Genomic DNA, 26730 nt, shown 5'->3' on the forward strand with positions numbered 1-26730 from the left:
AGGTTGAGATAGGTGGGTAGATTCAATAGGAATTAAGGTCTGATTTTGAGTTGATTGGGTGTGTTCAGTTTTGGGAAGATTTGGGTTTGGAAGAGGGGTAGATGACCCCTTTTTGCGAGACATGATGATGCCTTGGGTGAGAAACCTTTTCCTGCAGAAATTCACGGGTTAAGAAATCAGGAACGCAATTTTGATTTCCTTTGATGTATGCAATTTCAAAATCAAAAATACCTAATATAGCTTGCCATCGAGCAAAAATATGTTTTGATGCAATATTTTGAACATTTTTTCTAAAACGTATTTGGCACTTTGACATTCAATACGTACCAAAAATTTTTGATTAAATAAATCATCTTGAAATTTGGATATATATAGTACTAAAGATAAAATTTCTTTTTAAATAGTGCTATAATCGATTTGAAAAGAAATCCATGTTCCAGAATGAAAACGGTATATATATATATATATCTATATAAACAAATATAATATAAATAAAAACCTATTAGAATGTTGGATTGAAGTTTTGTGTCTGAGCCTTGTGCTCCATACAGGTTTTTTAAAATAGATTCGCTTTTCATTGATGCTAATGAATTCAAATGCATTTGTCTTTTAAGACATAATAGATTACAAAAACTTCAGCTCTAGCTTTTTTTGGCAAATTTCAAATTGTCTTTTCTCTACCATAAAGAAGGATCCTAAATAGTTTTAAGAATAATTTCAAAAGTATACAAGAAATAAACTACAAAACTCCTTCTCTTGCTTTCCCTCTGTAAGTCGCATTCCATGTCAAAAGTGAAAAAAAGTTCAACCAAACAAGAGATTAATTTTGGTATTTAATATAGTTTTTAATACATTTAACAATGTTTACCATTAAATATCATATTTAATTAGCTGTTACAAAAATTTTACAATTAAATTTTTATAATTTAATTATTTGTTACAAATTCATTCAAAATTTATAACTCCTATATTAAAAATTTAATTAATAAATTATTTAATATTGCCTTTAGAAATATTAAAATATTAAATATGGTTTTAAATCTAAAATTTTCAACAAAAGTTAGTATGAAAAAATAAGAAGGGGAATTAAAAACACTCATTCTTTTCTTTTTCTTTCCATTTTCATTTGGGTTACTTTTACCTTTTTAAAATATGAATAGCAATCTCATTAATTAATAAAAGTTCTCTTAGCTAAAATATGAACAGCAATCTCATTAATTAATTAATAAATGCTCTAAATTTAAATCTTTTAATTAACTTTCTTTAACAAAAGTTCTCTTAGCTAAAAAATAAAAATTTTATATATTAAAAAAGAAATGTTCCACAAGTCTAAGCGTGTTAAACCCTTTTACTTTTAGTAATGGATTTAATGGAAAAAAAATAATCGAAAAGGGAATTATCCACTTCCTCTTTGGACAAAGACTCAACAACGATTGGCTTGAGTAATCCTACCCACACACGCATGGTATCTTTACTTTACTGAGAATGAGTGCGGAGAATCATTTTATGAAAAATGGGTCAAAGCTCCGATTTCTCATACCCATATCCGGATAAAAGATCCGACTTAACCTAGTTTAGCTTGCTTGTCCCCCATTAGGAAGCCAATAACAGTGTCATCATTGCACCTAACGCGACTCTCTTTTATTCAAATATTTAGAATGGAGGCTCTCTCCGTACACCTCTCGTCAACCAGATTAAGAAACTAGTTTTCTATTAAAATAAAATAAACAATAAAGCAAAACTAAAATTTTAAAAATAAAAAAATTGTTGTTTCTAATAAACAATTTAACAGCAATATCTGATTTTATTTGTAAAATCTTAGGTTCAAATTACACAATAGTAATAATAATAAAATCATATATCAAAATTTTAATTTAAATCATTCGATAAAAAATAAAAAATTATATCTAAAACGCATGTAAGGTGAATCTAAAACCCTCAATAATTAACAGGGAAGCTCTAAATAGAAAATTAATTAATGCTTTTGTAAAAATTTTTCCTAACTTTTATTAGTTCAAAAAACTAATTCTTATTCTCTATCTTAAAAATTATTTTTTAAAGACAAAAAAAATATTTCTTCCAAAAAAAAAAAAAAAACCACAAAAAAGATGGTCAAAGTAGCCCAAATTTATTAAGAAAAAGAAGAAAAAACCAATTACTTATCCACATATCCAAACAAGCCCTTAAACCTACCTAAATGTACTAAAAAATAATTGCTTTTTCTTTTTTATTTTCCGCGTCAATACTATATCAAACTGAAAACGATTTTATTTCCAAAAAAATACCAAATCAAAAACGGTTTTGCTTACCAAAAATTAAAACTAAAAACGGTTTTGTATCTGAATATATCTTCCCATATAAGAAATTTAAATCCTAATACTTTAATTCCAATTCTATTAAATATATATATATATATATATATAAATATTTATTTTTTAAATAGAGTTTTTTCTTAAAATAAATATGTGAATCGATTAATTCTAATATCTTCCTAGACATTTTTTTTTTTGTTGATATAGATGGAGAAAAAATAGTAATTTTTTAACTATAACTGTATTAAGCAGTTTTCGCGTTTTTTTTTTTTTTTTTAATCTATAAATCTACAATTTTTTTTTTTTTTTACTTGGAATATAAGTATAGCATAAGTGAAAATGATTTAATTCTAGAAGACGACAAAGATAAATTAAAGAAACTTATATATTCCTTTATTCCAAGCTCTAAGTTAGAGTTAGTTATTATTATTATTATTATTATTATTTTTTTTGGAGGTGAATAGTTAGTTAATTTATTTGTTAGTTGTGGAAGTAGGATAACGAAACAAATGAAAAGGAAATTTCCCAAAGTCTAGCAAAATGAAACCGAGTGGACCAGATTGAATTAGCGGCGCATATATGAATAAGGTGAGGTTTGATAGTTAATTTTGTACTTTTGTCCCTTGCGTGGTTACTGCTTATTTCTCTTTTCCTTTTCTTTTTTTCTTTTTTTTTTTTTTTTTTTTTTTCTTCACTTTGATTTTCCTTTTCTTTCCCTCTTAGCGCGCTTCTCGATAGAGCTTTTTCTAAACCTGCGCATGTCGCATTCATCTTGGTCACCAACTGTTCGCCGAAATGCCTGAGCCATGCATTCCTTCACTGCACCTTGTTCTTGCTTGCACGCCTCGCTCTGTTCCTTCACTGAATTGAACCCACAAGTTTTTCCTTCAATTACCAGCATTTGGAGGAAGCAGCAGAGGTTTCTGGCCCTGAACTTAGTTGGGGAGACGGAAAAGAGAGGTTCTTTGTTTGGGTTTAATGGGAACACTAGGGGGTATGAAAAGGGTTTGTTTTGTGGTTGGTATGGGCTTGTGAGGCGGTGTAAGAACTGGGATGACGAAGGGGATGTTGAATTGGAGATGGAGATTTTTGAGTTTATGAAGAATTCCAAGAAGCCTGAAGCGTTTCCGAGCAAGAAAGAGTTGGTTGATGCTGGTCGAATGGATTTGGTGGAAGCAATTGTGAAGAGAGGTGGGTGGCTCTCTTTGGGTTGGGATTTGGATGAGGAGGAAGGAACTCAAGAAAATGGCATTGGGGATTCGGGTTCTTTAGCAGATTGTTTTCAAAAAAGCAATAACATGCAAGATTCAGGGGTTGTTTCTTTCTTCTCAGATGGTTCTTCTCATCCAGCCTCATCATCCGGTAGATCATTGTGAGTTTCCTTAAATTAGTTTCTGTAATATTCTTGCTGGATTACTATCATTCATTTTATAATTTGACATGTATATAATTTGGAAAAACAAATGTGGATAAGGTTTTTACGTTGAACCAAGAACCTGGTTTTAGAGCTCTCGGTGTACTATTTTAGTCAATGGCAAAAGTTTTGCATCATTATGTTTCCTGTTCATTTCTTCATATTGGTAAAGGGCGTAATCTTCTTGATATGTTTTCCAGCTTTACTATCAGTTTTTTGTAACATAATTATGGCCTTGGTCATCAAATTTTATTACTGTTTTCCATTGCTCCATTTCTTGATACTTTGCTTCTTGTTGACAAATTGTTGGGAGAAGGAAAGAAAGAGAGGAGAATGGAAGGATGGATTATATATAGAGATTTTATCCCTGACATACGAATTGCTTAGGTGTCTTTCAGCAATTGAATTAAAAATATCATTGAGAGGTGGATTAACTTTTATATATTTTTTATGCAGAGAAACGGAAACCACAAAAGATGAGATTGGGGTTGAGGGTATATTGAGTCGACTGCAGAAACAAAGAAATCAGACTTTTGGGCTTGGTCTGGGAGACAAAGAAGACAGTACCTTCTTGCAGAGTAATGATGTTAAAGAAGACTGGCATCCCAAATTATCAAAAGATTTGGTAAGCTGATGCTTATTTTTGGAGACTTGTTCAATAATCCATGTTTTGTATATTTGATTTTGAGCATATACATCTAACGTTAATATATTACAAGATTAATTTTCATTTAAAAAAAAAAAGAAGAAAAAAAAGTCTTCCAAATCAAGTCTGCATGATTGATATTCAAAAACAGATGAACATGTTTGCGCTTGAACTCTACTTAGTGGCAGTCCATACTACAGTATATTCATTAGGCTGTTGTCTTTGTCATTTAGGATTTGATGTGTGATTTTATTTCCTTTGTATGTAGAAAGTCTGAAACATAATTTATGATGCTTATTACATTGTAAAAGACAGTCACGGGCCTCACGAAAAGCAGCAGACTTTCCTCACTAAGCCCTGAGAAGACCTTATATGATGATTCAAAGGGCAGGGTTAGTCAGAAAAAATCTCTTCCTGAAATTGATGGTTTAACAGGCTCAGTTAAGCCAGAAATGTGGAGAGCTTGGAGCATTCAGCGGGCAGGATCTTCAGATATGGACTTTGAAGGTATTTCCCTCTCGCCTTTCTTTTTTTTTTTTTTTTTTTTTTTGTTGGTTCTTATTTTTATATTTGTCTTCTTCATAGTTTGGTTCAACTAACCTTAATTTTTTGATGTGGCCAGCTGCTGAATTTTCATCTGATGAGGTTGGCATGGGAGGGTCAAAGGACATTTCAAAAGATAAAATAATTGAAATAAGAGAGTCTACTAGTGTGCCTAATAATAGGAAGGAATTGAATTTTCAAATGGAGGAGATTAGCCACAATCAAATACAAAGTCGTCTTCAGGACCTGGAGTTAGAGCTCTCCTCTGTGCTTCACCCATTGAGGCCTAAAGCTAATGATATTGCAATAAAAGAGGTGATCGCTTACTAACTTTCTCTTGCTTACAAAAACCTCTCCTTGATGTGGAAAATTCACTATAGAAGAGAAATAATCCATTAATTCCTATGTGTTTTTGGTAACTTAAATTGTCAATATATGCTAAAAATAACATTTGTTTTCCCATGAAAGGCCTTGTGGTCTTTGTTCACACCTGGGCTCCTTACTAAATGGAACAAGGATTCCTTGGTTATGGTTGTTTCAGAATCCAAGCTTCCATCTTTTTATTTTATGCATGATTTTTCTTCTGTCATTTTTTCATTTTTTCATTTTTTTTGTACTTGTCTAAATATAGGTGAACAAAGATATAAATAACTCTCAGATGCATGTGTTCATTTTGTTGCAATATTAATTGATCAATTTGGAAGAAGCTTAAGTCTGTCACTTTGCCTTTGGTAACCCCATGAATTGAATTCATGAGCTGAAAGTTTTAGATGCTTAGGATGATGGGGTACAAAATAATTTCACTAGGATTTCACTACTTTTAGAATGATTAATAATTGAATCTGATTGCAACTACATCAGTTTGGATAATTAGTTCTACAGGCTTAGGGGTATGCTTGTCTACGAAATGCATTAGTAATAGGAAGATACTTATACGGGTCTTTTCTGTGGATAAAATGTAGCTGTTCACAACCCAAGGAAAAAAAAAAAAAAAAAAGAGGGATTAAGCTTAAACTTAAACTTGTTATCAGTTAAAACAATTTTAGGATAAAGCACTTTCATACTGCGACCGTAGTTACCATATCTTGAGCTGAGTTTTTTGGGGAGCTGGGAAACTTTTTTAACCCTTTGTTTATTTTTATCTAGGGTCATGAAAACTCCTCTGATGATTTGTGGAAGCTTTCTGATGCCTGGGAGTTTCAGGAAAATGAGATTATGAATGCCCAAGACAAACTACGTTCAATACGTGCAAAGTTATCTGTTTTAGAAGGAAAGATTGCACTAGCAATAATGTATGTGCAAATTTCTGTTTATTTAATAAAAAGTTACAGTCTCAAATTGATATTCTACTAATAGTTTCATGATTTCAGTGATGCACAGAAGGTTGTGGAGCAGAAACAGAGCAGGATTGATGACGCTCAAAGAGCTTTATGTCTTCTTCGTCCTACTTGCATAATTTGGCCTAATACAGCCACAGAAGTGCTCTTAGCAGGATCATTTGATGGTTGGGCCTCTAAGGTATGCTTTGTTCTTGAGCAGATCAGTTGTAATTGGAATGAAGATATATATAGTGTTCATTATTTTAATTGGTTGGCACCAATGCTTGATATTGGTCTTCTTAAATTCTTAAATCCTTAGAAGCAAGATCGTTTAATTTGAGAAGAATTTGCTTTAGACTCTAGACAAATCATACACATGCTAGAAATTAATACTTTGTTTTTCCTTGGGTTTCTGTGAGGTGCCAAATGCCATTTTTAGTGGCGGTTGAAGGTTTTTTGACATGGTGAAGATAGGTTTGTCATCTACGGTGGAAATTGTTGGACCATAAGATTAGGCCAAGAAAAGCGAGGAATTAATACCTGGATGAAGTTTTCAACTTAAAAATAAAAAAAATAAAAAAACAAAATAAAATAAAATAAAAAATAAAACCACCTTGATGAAGTAACTACCATGCTATCATAACCAAATGCACCTACCTGAGTAGTAAAAGTTCCTAAGATTTTAGTGCAGTAGTGGGCAGTTCCTGCATACTTGTTAATGGCTCTGCTACTGATTACGTTGTTCTTTTTGCATTGTTTCTAACTTCAGTGCTTTATTGCAGAGAAAGATGGAAAAGTCAAAGACAGGAATATTCTCTTTATGCTTGCAATTGTACCCTGGAGAATATGAGGTACGCCAATTTTGTCTGTTTAAAACTCATTGTCACATTGTAAATGCGATTTAGTTGATAATCATCTCAGCGAATTTTGAACATGTTTTACCAGATCAAATTCATTGTTGATGGTGAATGGCAGATTGATCCCCTACGCCCAACTGTTCGGAATAATGGGTATGAGAACAATGTACTTGTTATCCACTAAATGCGTATAGTCTAACAACAGGCGTGAGAAGATCTTGTACAGATTGCAAATGGAGTCTATCCTGCAGAAAGAATTTTTTTTTTTTCCCCTCTGTAAACAGATAAGAGTAGATTTGATTTTTTTGGTCTTTTAGACATAAAACAGATAGAGTAGATTACAGATGTTAACTCTCATGATTCTTTGGTGTACTAGGCTGGGTAGATGAAGCACCATCAATTTTCCCTCTTTCTTTTGATTTCTTGGTTTGAGGTGTACGGAAAATGATAAGATTCAGTCAAATAGTTTGTGGATTGGAGAAGTGTAACGTGGGTTTTAATCTCATTTGGATATCCATATAAACAAAAACTGGTGCCCGATCTAATGTGTTAAAGGATTGGTTTTGAGCCCAGGTTTGATGTAATTTGAGTTGTGAATTTGTGTATGTACATGCATGCATGAAGAGGATTAAACTGATAATACCAGTCTTATATGGAATTTGCAAATTGAATGCAAGGAAAAGAAAAACATATATATATATACACACACATATATATGGTGATAAATCAACCACTTTTAGAAAATAATTTTGTCTATACATGGAGAGTCAGAACAACTTTATTCACCAAAAAAAGGGGTCAAAACAATTTTGATTAAAATACTTAAAGAAAATTTTATTTTATTTGGATAAAAAAAAAAGTCAACGGTATTAATTTTTTTTATTTAGACAAAAAAATTCAACAGTATTTTCTTCATTATAAAAAAGAGACATGCTATAGGTATCAAATTTTGTTATTAAAACTTTAATAATTAATTATGCAACAGTTTTTTAATACTATTAAATTGATATTTATCTATATTGATAGGAAAGTAAACTATTTAAAAAATGTCAAATCATGATATCAAAATTTTTAATAAAAAAATTTGATCATTCTTATTTATCCTTACAAGAAAAAAACAGAAAGCCTAAAAACAATGAATAGTTTTGGCCCTGCCATGTGAAGCATAGGAAATCAAATCCAACGGTTTCACTCCAAGTCTGTACTAACAACAAAGGAAGCATCCGTAGCATTGTGTCTATCTATGCAGGCAAACTCGTACGAGCTTTCACCATTCTCAATCACACCTTCATTAATGTTGTCCATGGCTCAACTGCCAAAATTCTTATCAAATTCTCTATCTACCTCAAAAAACCCATCTCATTCAATTTGGTCTTCAACCTTTCCAATAACAAAGTATATAAGTTATATGTGTATAATATATATACATATAATTGTTTTTTTTTTATTTTTTTTATGACAATATATACAATTCTATTGGCTTGTACAATGTATTCAGTTCTATTATAATAGGTTTATACACTTACCATATAAATGGAAAAAAAAATTATAGAAATCATAAATCTAACTTTTATGGTGAGATTATCACAATAAAATAAACATGCAAAGCTACTATAATAAAATTATATTCTAATTTATGGTACGATTACAAGTACATCTTTGGCAACCCCACCATAGTATGTGTATGCAAATGCAAATTCATTATAGCACAATCCAATAAATTGTGGGTTAAAGCTTTGAAATCAAAGTACTATGCAAGAAAGTCCTTTTTGGAGTGCAAAAAGAAGAAGAATGCTACCTAGTCGTGGATTGGAATCCTTTCGGCTAGGAAATTACTTCAAAAAGGACTTTGTTTTAGAGTTGGCAAAGGTGACCACATTAATATCTGGGAGGATCCATGAATACCTAATAATCCATGGTTCAAGCCAATTCCTAAAGATGAGGAAGTACCAAAAGAGTACAGTATGGTTAACTCCTTAAAACTAGCAGATGGTACTTGGAATCGAGGAAAACTTACATAGTTGTTTGACCTCGATACGGTCAATAATTTCTACAAAATTCCCACCACTTACATGTTTTTGGAAGACAAATTTATTTGGCATGGATCCCACAATGGCAGGTTCTCAGTCAAATCAGCTTATTTGATGGAATTTTTGGATAATCTGCAGGCTTCCCATTGGTGGAAATACCTCTAGACCTCAAGGCTGCATGAAATATTAAAGTTCTTCATTTGGAAGTTAGCCAACCAAGGTTTGACAACAGCCTCCAACCTTATTAATCGTAACCTAGCAGTTGCCTTCAAATAGTGTGTTCATGGATGTTGGTGCCTTGAAACTGAAGATCATCTCTTCTTTCACTGCCATATAGTTAAAGCCCTTTGGTTTGCCTCCCCGTAGAGTGTAAAATGGGAGCCTTTAGAGGATTTGACGGTAGAGGAAAAGTTGTTTTTGCTTACTAACCTGGAAGGGATACTACCTGTGCATAAAAAGGACAAAGAAGTTTTCTTTCTTTTTTCGACCATTATTTTGAACCAAATCTGGAAAATAAGAAATAATTTCCTTTTTAATTTTGAGTTCATTTCTCTTGAAGGCGTCTTGCTGGAAGTGAAGTTTAGGTTCAACGAGACTAAGTTACTCTTGTCAAAGCTTTATTCCGAAGAGGTGTCACCTTACCCAATCTCTTCCTTGTGGCTCAAGCCATAGCCTTTTTTTTTTATCAAAATTAACTCTGACGCCTCTGTCAAGAATGGCTCTAGTGTTATTGGTCTCGTTGCTAGGCCATACATTGGTTAGAGATAGACTCTTTACCTCGTCTGTTTCTTTCTTTTGTTTCTCAAGAAAGAGGTCTCTACGACTACACTCACCAGTAGGCTGTCCTTTCTGGTTTCCTTTTGGTTATAAAACCTTGTTTCCAAGCCAAAAAAAAAAAGAACTTTCTTACTCTCTCTCTCTCTCTATATATATATATATATATATTTATGTCACTCTTTCTCTACCATTTCTCATTAAATGTGGGTAGGTTAAATTTGAGCAAATGAAGAGTGTGAATGTGTTGTAGAAACAATTGAATTTAATACGTATACAAATTCCAATGGCAAAAACAATAATTTGGATGCTACATTTTTGTTGAATTTGTCCAACAAGCTTTCTGCCATTTATGAGTTCAACTACCAAATCTTTAAGTTGAAGTTCTCCTACACCAATGGAGCAACCACATTCGATCATTACTACGACCTAGCCAGTAATTGTTGGGATTTTTGACATGTGGGATGAGCATTCTAAAGGAATAATATCTTAATGTAAAGTGTTAGGCTTGGATGATATATGTAAAATTGGTGGGCCTAAAAGTGTAATAATGAGTATAGGAACAATATTTCATTAGGAGACCTAAAAATTTATTTTCGGATATTGGAAGACCCTTTTTATGTTAAGTCTAGAGCTTGGATTTTAGAGTTAGGAATAACTTTTTTAGCTTTATTAAATGTCAGGCCTATGAGTGGTTTTTAAAGATGGAAATCAAATTTTAGTTGGAATGTTCATCTTAGTTATCTAAAAATAGTCTTATGGTCTCTTATACAGTGGATGAACATTAAAGTAGAAAATGTTAGGCCAAAGGAATTGTTAAGTGTGAGAGAGCCAATTGAAGTAAAAGTTTAATGCTATGAATTTTTCAATGAAAAGATATTATTGATTTTATGACTTTTAGGAATAAGAATCCTAGTCCTATTACGGTTACACATAAAAGAGTTGCAACTCTACTAGGATTAAAGGTCATTAAAGGCTATCTAAAGGAGTCAAGCTTCAGATTTAACACCTACACATCTGTCTCACGACACATACATTCAAACACTATCAATATAAATTCTCTTAAATCAACATTCAAGTTTTTCAAGTATTCAAGTTTTCAAAATCTCCAATTCTCCAAATTTTGTTTCAAATTTCTAGTTCTTTCTCTTTTCATCATTATTTCAATTGAATTTTTTTATTTGAGTTCTTTTAATTGTCAAGGCAATAAAAGAGCTCTATTTTCATGCACAATTGTTTGGAGAAATCAGATCTTGCAATTTATTTATTTATTTTATTTATTGCGCTTCAAATTACCAATAACTCAAAGGTTGGCATGTTCTTACACACTTAGGGAGATTGATTGTTGATTAAATAATCAACATACCTTTTTTGGCATGCTTGGTAGGACTCTCCAAAAGTTGAGTATGAAATTATGATAGATACAAGATCTTCTAAGCATTGGAATAAAGGTCAAATTTCTGAGACTACACATGGAGACAAGAACCGCACAATGGTCTAGACATCAGATGGAGCATGATCATGAAGAAGGTTCCCATGGACTTGATATGTTAATCCATGAGTTGTCACAAAAATGTAGGACAATCATAAGTTGATGGTTGGTTAACTTAAGTATGACCGTGAAGAAATAGCTGGTCAAATTTCTTAGACCATCTCATTTTTTATGGTTAAGTCTCTAAATGGATTGGCTCAAATGTTTCAGCAAGAGTTGCAAAAGCTCCAAACTTCACTAAGAGAGTTAGGCCAGCTGAACATGTGGCTATTAAGCAACAAGAGGCTAGAGAAGTTTATACTCCTCCACAAGTTACAAACCAACATCATCAATTAAACAACATGGCTAAAATTGGAGATTTAGCCATTAAGACCAATAGGCATCAAGAGTTCCAGTAAGGACTGGCCACAATGGCCAAGGCGTAGATCATAATGCTATTGAAAATATAGTGCAAGATATAGTTGGCCCAGCTATCAAATAGATAGATCGACCATCTTATGAGAAACCATATCTGGACTATGTTGACTATATAGAATTTCTTAGAGGTTATAGATGTCGTGGCTTCGCTTTCTTTTTAGGTGAAGAGAATCAATCTGCATTAAGCACATAAGCCAATTGTACAACCTAATTTGGAGAGTATGGGACCAATAATGTGTTCAAGCTTAAACACTTTTCCAATTCTTTGACCAATTCATCATTTTCTTGGTACATCATTTTTCAACTAGGATCTATTCAAAATTGGCAAAAGATGGAGCAAAAGTTCCATAAGTAATTTTATAAGATTGAGCTTAAGGTCTCTATAGCAGATCTCTTTCTTTCATATCAAAAGGATGGAGAGTCAATTGAAAATTGTATAGCTTAACTTAAAAGAGATAAAAATAAATGTCATCTGAATATTCTGAATGTGAATTTATGAAGATAGCTCAGTGTGGTCTAAACTACAAGCTTAATAAGAGATTTGAAGATATGGAGTTTAGAGATCATTTTTACCTAGTATCTCATGCAACTACGTACCAGGAAATTTTGAAGGAATAATTCCCAAGAAAGAATTTTTCAAGGGGCTTTTATTATAAAGATCCTAACATCAAAATTTATTTGGTCAACACAGATGATCATGTGGGTGAGGAAGAAACAGCTAATGAGAAATGTAGCTGAAGTGGTGGCAGTTAAGCCATATACTCATAAAGCTTTGGTGAGAACAACAACAACCTAAAAGGTTCCTCAATTGACCCTTGGTACAAACAAAAATAGGTTCAAGCTTTAGAAAAGTTATTCCTTTGATATTTCGAAAGCTGACTAAATTTTTAATCTTTTGTTGGTCAACAAGTGATTTGGCTATCTAAAAAGATTAATAATAAGGCCTATTACAAATGGCACAATGGATAAAGCCATAGAACCACTAAGTGTATGTTGTTTTGGAATGTCATTCAAGGACTAATTGAGAAATGAGAACTTAAGTTTTTTAAGAAAGGTAAGAAGGTGATGAGAGTGGATGATAATTTGTTCCTAGTAGCCAAGGTGAATATGATAGCAATGGATAATTCGAAGTTGACTTAACCTCAGATCAAGGTAGACTTAGGCCAAACATCAATTGAAAAATGATACAAGAAGGACTATATGAATAAAAGTGTTGAAAATGGTTCATTAGAAAAAGGTTTAGCCACAATCTAAGATTCTGTGTGCAAAATATAAATATGAGATTAATGCTGAGGAAAATGTACATTTTAAGAAAACAGGAAAGAGAACCTTCAGTAGTTTGAAGTCTCCACCAAAAAATTATATGTAATACCCCAACCGTAGAAAACACTCCGAATTTGAACTTTCGACCAAGTTTGATTAGGGTTGACTGGGATTGATCAAATGGGTTCTACTATTGACTTTTAAGTGTGAGAGGACTTTAGGTTTGACCAAGGCATCGTGATGAAGTACTAATAAACCTGAGTTCGTAGACTAGTAGTATGCCAAAATTGAAACTGAAATTAGAAAGTTATGGTCATAAAAAAGTGCAATCCGGACTGATCAATGAATGTGAGTTTGACTTTTTATTTGTATGGATTTTGATTTTGATTTATGTACCATGTGATACTGCTCGTTGATACAAGTCTACAGAATGGAAACATACTTAATTTAGACCTACTATGGAAAAGTTACGAATCTGTAAAATCGTCTTTTTTTTCAAGCACTGACTTTACCAGTAGTAAATATTTAGAGGGGTCCTTGACAAGTGCCATGTGTCACCACAAAACTATTTTTTGTTCTTTTTCTCTCTCTTCTCCTCCCCCATGCATGCATGTAAACAACTCTTTCTCTCTCTCTCTCTCTCTCTCTCTCTCCTCAGGTTTGGTCGAAGTTGATCAATCTTCGGCCATCCCACGGTGACACACATAGGCTGCTGGTACAGCCTAGTCACTGGCAAGGTCAACCGCTAAATTTCACAGCTAGCCAATTGGTGACAAGCCCAAATCAGGAGTTTGTAGTTGGTGGCGGTCCCTCTTTCTTCTACGGTTTCATCATTTTCCAATGTACCCAACCCTCATCGCCCTTGTCATCCGACAGCCCACTAAACTAGCTATGCGACAGTGCATTCCAATTATCGAGGATTGCTAGGCAAGTCGCCAACATGCTGTAAAATGGCCATGGAAGCTGATGGTGAACACACAGTCCGACCGCTAAATTCCAGCCATCTTGGGCCAAGTTCGCGATCCCTGCCACCTAATTTGAGCCTCGTAAAGTTGATGGTGGCCTCCATTTACCTCAATTTGAGCTCGTTTACGATGTACAAAGGGGAGGAATTTGGCAGCAGTTTCCAGCAAGAAATTCAACCATCACCAACGATGTGGAGCACAACGGAGGTTAGTTTAGTGTTTCTCATCCTTTTAGTTTTCCATTGATACTTTGTTTGTGAATTACGGTGATGTATTTATGAAATTGCCATTTTTGTAGCTAAGAGAATTTAATATAACTATTTTGTTATGTGTACTGAGTTCTCTTGGTTTATATCAATCCTTGAAATGTATATATATATAGATTTTACATTTAGATAATAAATATGTTTGGATCAATGGCTTTCCTTTCCAATATCAGTTTCCATGATTTTTATTCGATTTATATTTGTGCTTGTGCTTAGATATAGATATATATATATATATACACATGTGTGTGTGTACATACACACACATGTTTATTTGTTATTAGAGGGTATCACATTTATATTTATATATATATATATATATATGAAAAGGGTTTGCCAATTGTGACTAATCATGAGTTGCTTTTGTCAGGTGTACTTAAATAGTATAAACTAGTTTGGAATCCATATTATGCAAGAGGCATTGTTTTTGCTAATTTGAATTGAAGGATGATATAAAATCGATCGATTTCCAACATCGTATCCATAGTTAGCTCATTCATAATAGTTAAAAGCTCTAGCTCTGTATCAAGGTTATAGTCGATGTCATCACTATCATCAATATCTATTATAAGGGTTACAAAATATGTGTGTCTAACTCAATAATACCCAATTTTTAGTTATAAATGGAACCGAAGAAATAAAATATTATTTATTTATTTATTTTACTTATTTACTTAGTTAAATTATTATTTATTTATTTATTTACACTTTTATTAAATTATTTTGTTTATTTATTTGTTCTTGGTAATCTAGGTTTTAAATGTACTACTTAGTAAGGATGTTATAAGATGCTTATTATCTATTTGGATCTGATATTATATATATATATATATATATATCTCTATATATAGTGTCAAATTATGTTTAATCATATGTATATATACATATATTTATGATTCGCAAGATTATTTGTTATATTCATCTATATGTATATATTTATATAGATGTGTGTATATGTGTGCATAATTAAATATGTATATAGATTTATTCAGTTATTTTGGTATTATTAAAAATTAGATTTAAATCAATTATTTAACAAAATATTATTAATGGAGTAGTTTATCAAAATTTCAAAAATGGTTTAAGTGCTTATGTTTATTTAAAAGTGATTTTATTAATCAATCTATTGTTTTAATTGCGAAATAGTTTATCATAAATTTTAGCTTTAATAAAGTAAGTATGCTATTAAAATATGTTCGCATCCCATTATATATTTATGTGTGTGTATATGAATGAATACGTACATATGAATTTGTAAGGCTAATTATTATTAGTTATTGATTTATTTATTTATTTATTTATCTATACTCTAAGAGAATTAAAATGATGTTATCATAGTATATTTCCTTAAAATTATCTGGGTTTCACAAATATTTATTACTTATTTATTTATTTATTTATTTATTTACTTATTTGTTAAAAATATTTATTTTGCGATTTTAAAACAAAAAATGTAATTATGAGGAGTTGATGTTTGTAAGTATATATTTTTATGTGTCTAATTAGTCTGTAGAGATACCATACAGTACTGGTGTTCTATATTATTATATCTATGGATTAGCGCGCAAATTATATTTAGTCATCCATTGTGAGCTTTGGTAAGAAAGTGTAGGCATATATTTTGCGGTAATAGCATTAGCCACCCTCCCCATAACCAAAAGATGGTTGGTTTAGCCAATCCTACAGGTGCTAAGGTAAGCGAGGATAGGCAGATATTTCTATTGTGACGACATTAGCCACCCCCTGCCTTAGTCGTAGGATGATAGATTGTTTAGCACTAGCACCATTGGGACACTAATGGACTACATGCAAGTTCTCTTCTTTCCTCCCACCTACCAAGTGGTGTTTGGGATGGTAAATATTACTTGACAACACTAATATATCCTATGGTGTATCATGTGTTTTTTGGAGGTATACATATAAGTGTATATATATGTATATATATGTCTTTGTATATATATATATATATATTATATTATGTTATTTTCTGCTATAGCGTATCACACTGTACTATGGCCGCAATCCGACTCAGCATATCAATAGTTTAGTATTGTATTTTTACTGCCTATAAGACCAACGAGTTGGACGACCATTATAGGCAACCATTAATGGCCATATTGGTAGTAATATACCTATAAACAATAGTGGGACCGTGCATTAGTATCCTATATGGTATATTGGGTGTACATCTACCACGAGTGTGTGAGTTACGTAGGGTATTTATTAGTTTTACTTCTATTTTACCCATTTATGATTATGATTGATATTACTAGTGTTATTATTATTGTTATTTTTATTGTTGTTATTATTCTTATTCTTATTCTTAATGTTGTTATTATTATTATTGTTATTATTGTTGTTGTTATTCTTCTTATTCTTATTATTATTCTTATTATTATTTTTATTGTTATTTCTATTATTGTTGTTATTGTTGTTATTGTTGTTGTTGTTGTTGTTGTTAATGTTGTTGTTCTTATTGTTGTTGTTGTCGTCGTTGTTGTTGTTGTTCTTCTTCTTGTTATTGTTATTGTTGTTGTTATTGTTAAACTGTACAATTGTCGTATTTGTCCGAATAGATGGTTTAATGAATTAGAAGGTATTGTAGATTTTGGATAGGTATCATACCTTTCAGTTATGAGTAATAAATAGCCTTCGGGTAGGTATCATAGCCTTCAAGTAGATGTATTAGCTTTCAAACAGGTATTGTAGCCTTCAGGCTAGTATTGTAGCTTTCGAGCAGGTGTATTAGCGTTCGAGCAAGTATTATAACCATTGGTCAAGTATAGCCTTCGGACAAGTGTATTAGCCTTCGGACAAGTATTATAGCCTTCGGGAAGATGTGTTACCCTTCAGGCATGTGTATTAGCCTCCAGGCAAGTATTTAAATCTCAGGCTGATTACCTAAATTCTTTGAAATGTTGTGCATAAATATGTAGAAAATGTATGCCTATGTATATATATATATATATATTTACATCAGTTCTGGATAGTGGTAATGTTATTAAAACAACCATTAAGACCTTAATTGTCCAATTTAAAATATTGTTCTGTTATGTGCATTTTCTTAAATGTAATTTATTTTATTAGAAGTTGTCTTATAATTTATCGATTTTTAGTAGTACAATTTGTATCTAAATATTTTTAGATGTTAAAGGAGTATACTAAATGATATAATGTATGAGACCCAAGCTGTATTACTATTACTATTATTTTTATATTTGTATCTATGTGTTTAGTATATTCATGAAATGCTGTAAAAATATGATATTATAATAAGTGGTAGATGTAGGAAGCCATGAGTTACATAGGTACGCAATTTCTATGTTGAGCAAAAGCTTGACAAGAGTTAAGACTATCTTGGGGTACAGGTGGTAAGCTTTGGAAGGGTACCAACATATATAAAGGTTTTTATGGTTTATTAATTTTTATTCATACTTGTGTTCCTATAAAGGTTTTTATGGTTTATTAATTTTTATTCATATTTGTATTCCTATGCTATTGTTATCAAAGTTCTGTAAATTTGTAGAAACTTGTAGTAAAGTGGAGGGAATAAGGTGAATGTTTTCTGTACAGGCTACATTTGAGAGAGTCTAGTTTATAGGGGGGATACTACCAGATTTTCTATATAACTTTCGATGGGGTTTCTCCTAGTCGGGGCCATCCTAGGGTTCTGATAGGTAACTTTTGGAAGGTCCTAACATTATGGACTGCATAGTCCAAGATCTGTATTTCAAAAGCTTGAACCAGGAGTTAAGAATGCATGGTCTATGGAGCAACATTAAGAGAAGAAGGCCAATTCCAACATCTGAGTGATTGTTCCAAGAAATGGCTAAATGAGGATATCTTTTCAAAATAATGAGAAACCAAGAAGTTTTATACCACCAATGATAGAGGTAAACTGATGGCATTAGTTAGGAATAAAACTTATCAGCCACTCACTAGCACATAGAAAAGAAGGTTGCAAAGATTGGCTACTAAAGCAAAAAGGTTGGCTAAAGAAGAAAAAAACTAGAGAAGGAAGGGAAATGAAATTTTAACTTTCACCTAACCTAAAAAGACCAAAGATAATGATATCTTAACAAATCAAAATCTAGAACTATTTAGATAAAGAAATGAATGGTGAAAATGAAGAAGGACGAATCTTCTAATAATAAGAAGGTGAAATGGTGTCTCAAAGAAAATATACACGCGTTAGATGAACCAAGTGCAAAATTGTTCAAGGTAATAAATATGATAGGAAAGATCAAATGGATGAAGATAATTTGATTGCATCTTCAATTGACAAAAAGTTGACAATAATCTTTGGATCTTTAGACCAAATTGGAGTGTAATATGATGTTGGTATTTCTATACTTTTTTAAAGCTTATCCTAACCAAACAAGTATTATGGAAGGAGATGTAGTTGACACTAGGGATGTCAGTCCTGAATTTATCATAGTGGAGGGAACAACAAAGTTGGAAGTGGCTAAAGAATGGCTAAATATTTGAGAAACCAACTAAAAAGATATAGCAACATGTTAATCAACTTTAAATTTGTGCCCATTTTGATGGAAAGCTAGTGAATAGAGCTTTGATTGACGATGGAGTCACAATAAGCATGTTGCCGGCTTCTATGCTTTCTAAATTAAACAAGGTTAATTAAGACCTTATTACTATGGAGATCACAATGAGTAACTTTGTTAGGAGAACAACTAAATCTAAAAGAGTTCATCTAATTGAACTCAAAGTGAGGGGCAAATCTATGATAATTGCATTCTTTATGGTAAATTCTAAGTCCTAATACAATGCTTGGTTGGGACATGATTGGATATATTCAAGCCAATGCATTCCTTTTTGCTACGTAATATTTTAGGGTTTTGGAAGAGTGAAAAAGCTAAGGTAGTACAAATTGATGATAAGCCTTTTCTTATAATAGCAAATATGATTAAACTTAGATATTATTATGATGATATTGGCCTAATCAAATTTTACAGGAATAGCAAATTTGGAAACCTATTGGAATTACAGAAGAATTCAAAGGCATTGAATATGATAGCAGAAGACGCTTATGAGGACATGGTTGAACCTATAGCCATTCAAATGTCCAAACTCAAAATAGAAGATATCAATGAATAGTGAGTACAAGGAAAGGAAAAATGGAGGCCGCTCAGGCCACCATCCAAAAGTTAGTGGCTTATTTGGTTAAGAGAGTGGAAGAAGATTTGGCTATAGGGTGGACTGAATGTATTATGGAAGATGACACATGGATAAAGAGAAATAGTGTTTAAAGATCTTTGTTTCACACCATCCAAGTTGGATGATTCAAGGCCAAGGTTTAGGATCTATTTATTGAAGTTAGCTTAGAAACAGAATAAGACCCTTAACCAACTTTTGTTAATGGTTTATTAGATTCAGATCTTTAAACTGAAATTACTGATTTGCTTAAAGAATTCAAAGATTGTTTTGCTAAAAGATACCATGAAATGCCTTGATAGAAAGATTATGGAGCACCCTTAAGGAAGGATTTAAGTCGTACAAGTAACCTCCAGGAAGAATGTCAGCCAAAATAACTTTTAAGGTAAAAGAAAATGTGTTGAAAAAATAATTAAGGCCGGACTTGTTAGAATGGTTAAGTATGTGGAATAGCTTTCCATTGTTGTTCATGAGTTCAAGATGATTAGAAAAATGCGAGTATGTATTGATTTCAGAGATTTAAATATGGCCATTCCCAAAAATGAGTATCCAATGCTGGTGACTGATTTACTTTGTAGAAAGTGAGGCCAAAAATGAAATTCTCTGAGTTCAATCCCACCGCCAAGATACATTAGAAAAGAGAGAGATTAAACCAATTGTTCTGTAACTTTCCCCTCAACAAAACCAATGCTTCTCCAAATAAATACAATGATATCCACCCAATATCTATACAAAAATAATCCTAAATAATTAAGAATTATTAAAAACAAAAAAAAAAAAAAACAAAAAAACCAAAAAAGCAAGAAACATTGTATGGGATGTAGATACATTTCTACTTTCATTTTGAGAAATTAATTTTTAAGGAATCAATTAATTTGGGATGGCTAAGGTCGACCGCGTAATACCTCAGCATTCGAAGGCTGAGGTTTGAGCCAGGGATCTTAAGACAATTGTAAACCCACTTCCACAATAAACCTTGATTTTGGTAGCTTCTTTATGAACATCTTGACTCAGAATTACAACTTCAGGTCTCATTTGATCACATGTGTTCCCTAAGCCAAGCTGACCATGTTCACCCCATCCCCATGACCTAATTACTCCATCTTCTGCTATTCAGTTGACATCACAAGCATTATTAAATAAGAAAATAGCATAATATAGATACATGACTTCTGTAATTTACCTGTGATGAGAGCAGAATGCTCAGCTCCAGCAGCAATATGCAAAACCTTTTTCCCTTCAAGGGCAGGGACTCTCTCTAGATTAGCTCCCCTTGAATCTGTGATTAGCAGCAATTGCAGCTTGGGTAAGATTATGATTAAAACTTAAGTCATCTTCATTATCAAGGTTAAGCTGTGTTCCTAATAATTTTCTCCCTTTCATAAGTGAAGGAAATATATACAAATAAACTGAAGCTAGTTCATTGAAATGTTACCTTGTAACTGCTTGACTGAACTCATTTTATCAGGATTGCTAAGGACTCCATGGTTGTTCCCGCCAAGCATTATGGCTTCTCCATCACCTGCTTAAGATATCCAAGATTGCTTTCAAACAAGATATACCATGTCTTTTCCAGGGGAAATCAAGGGAAATAAACAAATAAATGAACAAACAAAATTGGTAACAAGTGAAAATGCACAAACCAGTTAATAGCAAAGCATGATTCCATCCAAGAGCGACTTCTGTAAAGCACAATGATTCAGGTACACATACAGGGCAGAAAGCATTAGTAGTGCCATTAAACCCTTTTCCCCAAGTGTATAAACGCCCATCAGCTGATGCAAAACACAAGACACATAAACAGCCAGAGGATTAAAATTTAAAATAAATCAATTTTAATGAATTTTCTATGATCATTGCAAGAAGGTCATAGAACAATATTATCTATAAGATACATCTGGATCTCTACTGGTTCAAACTTTTTGAGCCATGAACTACTCTCGAAGTTCTTAGCTGATTAGTGGTTCCAGTAAGAATAGAGGCAAATACTCATAAGACTTTTTACATTGCATAAATTAAAGTATGATTTTCCCATTGTAGCCAAATGAAGTAAGACAAATTTAATAAACTCACTAGATAATGCTGCACTGTGATCTCCATTTGCAGCTATGCTTACAATTTCAACATCTTCCAATCCACAAGTAACTTCAGGAAGACAAACTGAATTAACCCTACCCTTCGAGATACCCAGTTGACCACGCTTCCCAGACCCAAAGGCATAAACTTGATCTCCAGAATGACCTGCATTAGAATGTTTTAGATGTACATGAACTGGAAAGAAATGGTTAGAATTAACATTCTCTCACATCCCAGACAAAGGAATTCTATTCCTTCAAACATCGAGCAAGGTCTTATAAAATTATCTTCATTTTTACTACTTAAAAACATCACCAGACCTTTTATTCTCCTGTTGCCACTTAAAATTCTTAATAAATTTGGTTCAACTAGAAAAAGCAGAAAATCAAGTGTCAATAAGATTTGCCTCATCAAGCATATCAAAAAGGATACTTTAACAAAACTAACTATTTCTTATTCAACCTTCTATGGTCCTTACTTGGCCAGAAGGAAGCTATAGAGCATGTTAGAGATCTATGCACTTTAATATACCATTTCTAAATAAAAAAGCATTGGTAGTAGTTTCACATACACCGCACTGGTTCTGCAATTACCTTTCAACAAGACAATTGAATGGCGCATACCACATGCTATCTGTTCAACATGTTTGTTAATAAAGTACGACACTTTAACAGGAGAGCAATGAAACTTGAAATCACCATGCCCAAGCTGACCAAATGAGCCATCTCCACAAGTAAAAACAGATCCTCCATCTGAACAATGCAAGTATGCATAAGGAACAAAAATAATAAAAAACAACAATAATAATAATGATAAAAGAAAAGAAGCAATAGGGAGAATTGAATAACGTCCAAATAAAAACTCATGGAAACTACCTTACAAGTGAAACTACACCAAATGTCAAAAATCGAAAGTGCAAAAGCAATAAAAGCAAAGCAATTCAATTGGTGGCAAATTCCAAAAGATTTATTTGATTATATATGAATACAGAATGCATCAAAAATTTTAAACTTCCAAGCAAAAAACCTGAAAGTGCAAAAGCAATAAAAGCAGCAAAGCAATTCAATTGGAGGCAAATTCTGAAACTTATGTTTGATTATATATGAATACAGAATACATAACAAAATTTAAACTTCCAACCAAAAAACCTGAAACTGTAAGAGCAATAAAAGCAAAGAAATTTAATCGGTGGCAAATTCTGAAACTTATGTTTCCTTATATATGAAGACATAACACACAACATTTTAAACTTCCAAGCAGCCAAAGAAGAAAAAAAAAAAAAAAAAAAAAAAAGACCTGAAACAAAGCCAGAGTGGTTCCACCCAGCAGAGACATGAGTTACAAAGCAACTTTCAGAAAAGACTACAGGCTTTGGATGTGGGTTATTAACAGTATCTCCATGGCCTAGTTGACCAGATGTGCCTCTTCCCCATGTCAGGACCTTTCCAACTGCAAAAGCGTTAGCGAAAAAAATAATTAAGCAAAAAATAGAAGTCGTATATATTTTTCCAGGAAAAAACCCAAATAAAGAATATAATTGAACAAAGGAAAGAGATGGGTGGTACCGGAGGTCAGGGCAATAACATGAGCACCACCGCAGGCGAGCATAGAAATGGGTCCGGCTGAAGAAAGAGAAGGGAGATGGAGTAGCTGAGGAAAGTGCTCGTCTTGGAGCTTGCACGTGCCAAGTTGCCCATCTGTTCCTGCTCCCCAACTCCATATTTCTTGTTTTTCTTCTTCATCTTCTCCCATAGTTAACACGCTCTCTGCTAATGCTATGCACTTCAAAAAGTACAGAAGCCCATATCCAAAGAACAATAAAAATCCTTCCACCTGTTTGACACCCTATTTGAAAAACTGTTTTTCGTTAAAACATAAATTTATTGTCAAGCCAAAAGTATGTTGCCATCGGTTTTTAAAATTTATTTTCAAAAAACAAATAAAAAATAAAATTAAAAAAATAATAAAAAATATTTTTTATAATTTTTAATAAAATTAAAAATATATTGATTCATTCTATTTGATATTTTTCATTTTTAGGTTTTACAGTACAGAATAATAATGATAATTTATTTTGAAATTCCATGCATCATTTTTTAAAAGTATGTTTTTTATTTTTAAAAATTATTTTCAAACACAATTAGTCAAACATTCATTATTTTATAAAACAATACAAAATTGATTTTGTTCTATATCTTGAAAACTATGTTTTGAAAATAAAAAAAAATAAAAAAACATGATAAAACAGACATTTTTCTCTCTCTCTCTCTCTCTTCTTCTTTTTTTTTTTTTTTTTTTTTTTTTCCATTTTGGGTTCGTTTTCCCGCTAGTATGAAAAACACCTTCATGAATTCTGTTTCCATTTGGCGAATTTTCAGTCGCCTAGTTAGCTAAACCCATTACCATTTCCACCAAAACAAATAAATAATTTAATAAATTAAGGGGGAAAAAAAGAGAAGAAAACAGCCATTGGTGTTAAGACAAGTAGCCTAAAAGACGAAAACAATAAATTATTGATCTAAACAGTTGTGTTGGAGCTTGTTGGGATCAAGGTCGTCTGTTTCTACAACTTAGAAACAAAAAAAGTAGGCCAACAAATGAAAAGCTGCATAGCTGAAAGTTTTGATTTCAACTCTGTTTACCATTTTTCTTTTTTTTTTTTCTGAATATCATTTTATCTTTGGAATGAGAAACCAAAGATATAAATACAATGGATGGGATTGCAACAATACCAGGATAACCAAATATCATGTAAACAATATCAATAACCTGCAATTGGAAAAATCCCAATATAAATGCTTTTATCAACAGAGTCTCAAACTCACTCCAAATTAGCCTTCAACGAGCCCCGCCCATTGCCAAGCTTGTTCTCACTGCAAGGCAGGGACATTTTATGGTGGGAGAAAAAAGGCATTCTCAATTGGCAAAACTATGGTTTCATCCATTCTTCAATCAAGACAAAGTACATCTATTACTTCTTACAAGGTAGATCTTGGATCTTCAGAACAAGGAACACATTGTAAACCAAACACAAGACAACACGACCTTCTATTTCTATGCAAACACTCGAAAGGAAAAAAAAGTCATAAACAGAAGAAAAAGACTCAGACCTACAGAAACTTGTACCTAACCTAATTCTCATGCTATTTTTACAAAAGAGGAGAATATAAGCCCTCTCTAAGCCTAAAGCTTTTATAATAAAGTTACAAAATATCATCATAAGCAATGATTTCTCTGCCCCTGAAAGGAACATCTAATGCTGAGGCCGAACTATCTTCTCCACTCCTGGGATTCACTATTGTTGAAGCAAGTTTGTTACCTCTTCCATGCCTACTTAGAGGCACTTCAGCCCTTAAAAGCTTCGACGAAGATGACCCATTATCCTTGCTGGCAACTCCTTCCCTCCACAGAGCTAGTGGATCAGTTGCCCACAATACCTTTACCTGGCCAAAATACCCAAATTTAACCAAATTTTAGTATCAAAAGGACAAGGAATAGCTTCCAGTTGCTCGGATTTGATTTCCCACACTGTGTTTAGCAAAAAAATAAAGAACACCTACAACTCAACCAAATTAAACAGTATTGAACTACAAGGTTACAATACAAAGCTTTAATTCACTGCATATCTTCTAAATGCCTGGATTAGATTTCTCATAACTCTTTTAGCAAATAAATCACCTAAAACGAACCAGATTAACAGTCTTGAACTAGAAATTGTACAATTTAAAGCTTTAATTCACTGCATAGCTACTAATTGCCTGGATTTGATTTCCCAAAACTATGTAATTGCCTGGATTTGATTTCCCAAAACTATGTATCAAAAAAAAAAAAAAAAAAAAAAAAAAAAAAAAAAAACCAACCAAATTAACAATCTTGAACAAGAAAGCATACAATGCAAAGCTTCTGTTTGCCTGGATTTGATTTCCTAAAACTCTGTTTAGCAAACAAAAATCACCTAAATCCGACCAAAGTAACAATCTTGAATTCGAAAGCGTAAAATACACAGCTTCAAGTCACAGCATAGCTTCTAATTGCGTGGATTTGAATTCCCAAACTCCGTTTGCAAACAAAAATCACCTAAACTCAACCAAATTAAACAGTCTTGAACTAGAAAATGTAAAATAAAAAAGCTTTAATTCACAGCCTAGCTTCTAATTGTCCGGATTTGATTTCTCAAACTCTGTTTAGCAAACAAAAATCGCCTAAACTCAACAAATCACCAATATTGAACTAGAATGTATACAAGCTAAAGCTTTAATTCACTTAATCTTTAATTTTTTTCCTGCATTTTCCAATTACCCAAATGAGAAACAAAGATAAAGATTATACCTTTTGGGAATGAATGGTGATCCCAAAAGAGGGGTCAAGGGAAGCGGCAATGGCAGCTTCAGCGGAGTCCTTGGATCGATAGGCAACGTAGCCGACCGCATCGCGGTCGATGCGGATGCGGGAGATGGAGCCGTAGATCTCGAAGCGGGACTTGAGGTCGAGGACGGAGCAGTCCGATGGAAGGCCCATGACCACCAGCGCCGGCGGCGGGGCTGGCTTCGCAATGGGTTTGTCTTCCTCGACTTCCACCGCCGGCGAAGTATGGGGATGAGGACGACGTCGTTTGGCGACGGAGGCCGGGACGTGGCGGGAGAAGTAGGGTTTGTCTCGCTTCCGGCTCATAGTCTTTCTTTTTTCCTTTGTGTTTTTTTTTTTTTTTTTTTTTTTTTTTTTTGGGGAAAATTGAATTTTGGGTTAAAGGGTGTGTGGCTGAGTTAAAGCGATTGAGCGGGTTATGTTTGTAAGTTGGACAGCAACAACAGCATTCTTAAATGACTTTTTAAAATATATTTTTTATAATGTAAAATATTTTTTAAAATAATTCGTAAAATTTAAAATTATTTTTTAATAAAAATTTCTATTGCTATATTTTTTATTCTATTTATAGTATGTTTATTTTATATAAATTGTTTATTTTTTAAATATTATAATAATAATATAAAAATATATATTATATTTAATTAAATTTATATAATATTGAAATAAAAATTGATTTTGATTCATAAAGAATCTATTGAATTTTTTTTTAAATATTATATTTTTAAAATAAAAAATATGATATATTTAAAAAAATATCTTCGTTATGCTCTAAATTTGGAATGGCACATAGATTTTAAGAATTATCGGACTTCAAAT

The 26730-nt window shown here is 32.5% G+C and overlaps 3 protein-coding genes across 7 annotated transcripts; 1 reads left to right on the plus strand and 2 right to left on the minus strand.

Moving 5' to 3' along the window:
* The first annotated feature begins 2753 nt into the window (after nucleotides 1–2753).
* Nucleotides 2754–7675, plus strand: LOC107428805 (protein PTST homolog 2, chloroplastic). Of its 2 annotated transcripts, none has more exons than XM_048463289.2 (9): nucleotides 2754–2900; nucleotides 3036–3684; nucleotides 4183–4351; nucleotides 4684–4879; nucleotides 4995–5230; nucleotides 6062–6207; nucleotides 6286–6433; nucleotides 7017–7085; nucleotides 7180–7675. In XM_048463289.2, the coding sequence occupies exons 2-9, from the start codon at nucleotides 3119–3121 to the stop codon at nucleotides 7273–7275; spliced, it is 1626 nt and encodes a 541-aa protein (XP_048319246.1). In that variant the 5' UTR covers nucleotides 2754–2900; nucleotides 3036–3118; the 3' UTR covers nucleotides 7276–7675. The 2 variants fall into 2 exon arrangements, with proteins under 2 accessions (XP_048319246.1, XP_060669750.1); XM_060813767.1 differs by having other exon boundaries at nucleotides 6119–6207.
* A 12394-nt stretch (nucleotides 7676–20069) lies between these two features.
* Nucleotides 20070–23412, minus strand: LOC107428808 (ultraviolet-B receptor UVR8). 4 transcript variants are annotated; one of them, XM_016039396.4, is made up of 8 exons: nucleotides 23112–23412; nucleotides 22843–22995; nucleotides 22140–22298; nucleotides 21544–21711; nucleotides 21114–21245; nucleotides 20906–20995; nucleotides 20654–20749; nucleotides 20070–20579 (listed from the first exon to the last, which is right to left on the minus strand). In XM_016039396.4, the coding sequence occupies exons 1-8, from the start codon at nucleotides 23296–23298 to the stop codon at nucleotides 20377–20379; spliced, it is 1188 nt and encodes a 395-aa protein (XP_015894882.2). In that variant the 5' UTR covers nucleotides 23299–23412; the 3' UTR covers nucleotides 20070–20376. The 4 variants fall into 4 exon arrangements, with proteins under 4 accessions (XP_015894882.2, XP_015894884.2, XP_015894883.2 ...); XM_016039398.4 differs by having other exon boundaries at nucleotides 20906–20992; nucleotides 23112–23409; XM_016039397.4 differs by having other exon boundaries at nucleotides 20070–20576; nucleotides 23112–23409.
* Nucleotides 23413–24466: 1054 nt separating this feature from the next.
* On the minus strand, nucleotides 24467–26280 carry LOC107428806 (uncharacterized protein At1g27050). Its single transcript, XM_016039393.4, has 2 exons — nucleotides 25876–26280; nucleotides 24467–24989 (listed from the first exon to the last, which is right to left on the minus strand). The coding sequence occupies exons 1-2, from the start codon at nucleotides 26215–26217 to the stop codon at nucleotides 24750–24752; spliced, it is 582 nt and encodes a 193-aa protein (XP_015894879.1). The 5' UTR covers nucleotides 26218–26280; the 3' UTR covers nucleotides 24467–24749.
* Between the last annotated feature and the right edge of the window lie 450 nt (nucleotides 26281–26730).

The sequence above is a fragment of the Ziziphus jujuba genome, chromosome 12 (assembly GCF_031755915.1).
Source record: "Ziziphus jujuba cultivar Dongzao chromosome 12, ASM3175591v1".
NCBI classification, from domain to species: Eukaryota; Viridiplantae; Streptophyta; class Magnoliopsida; order Rosales; family Rhamnaceae; genus Ziziphus; species Ziziphus jujuba.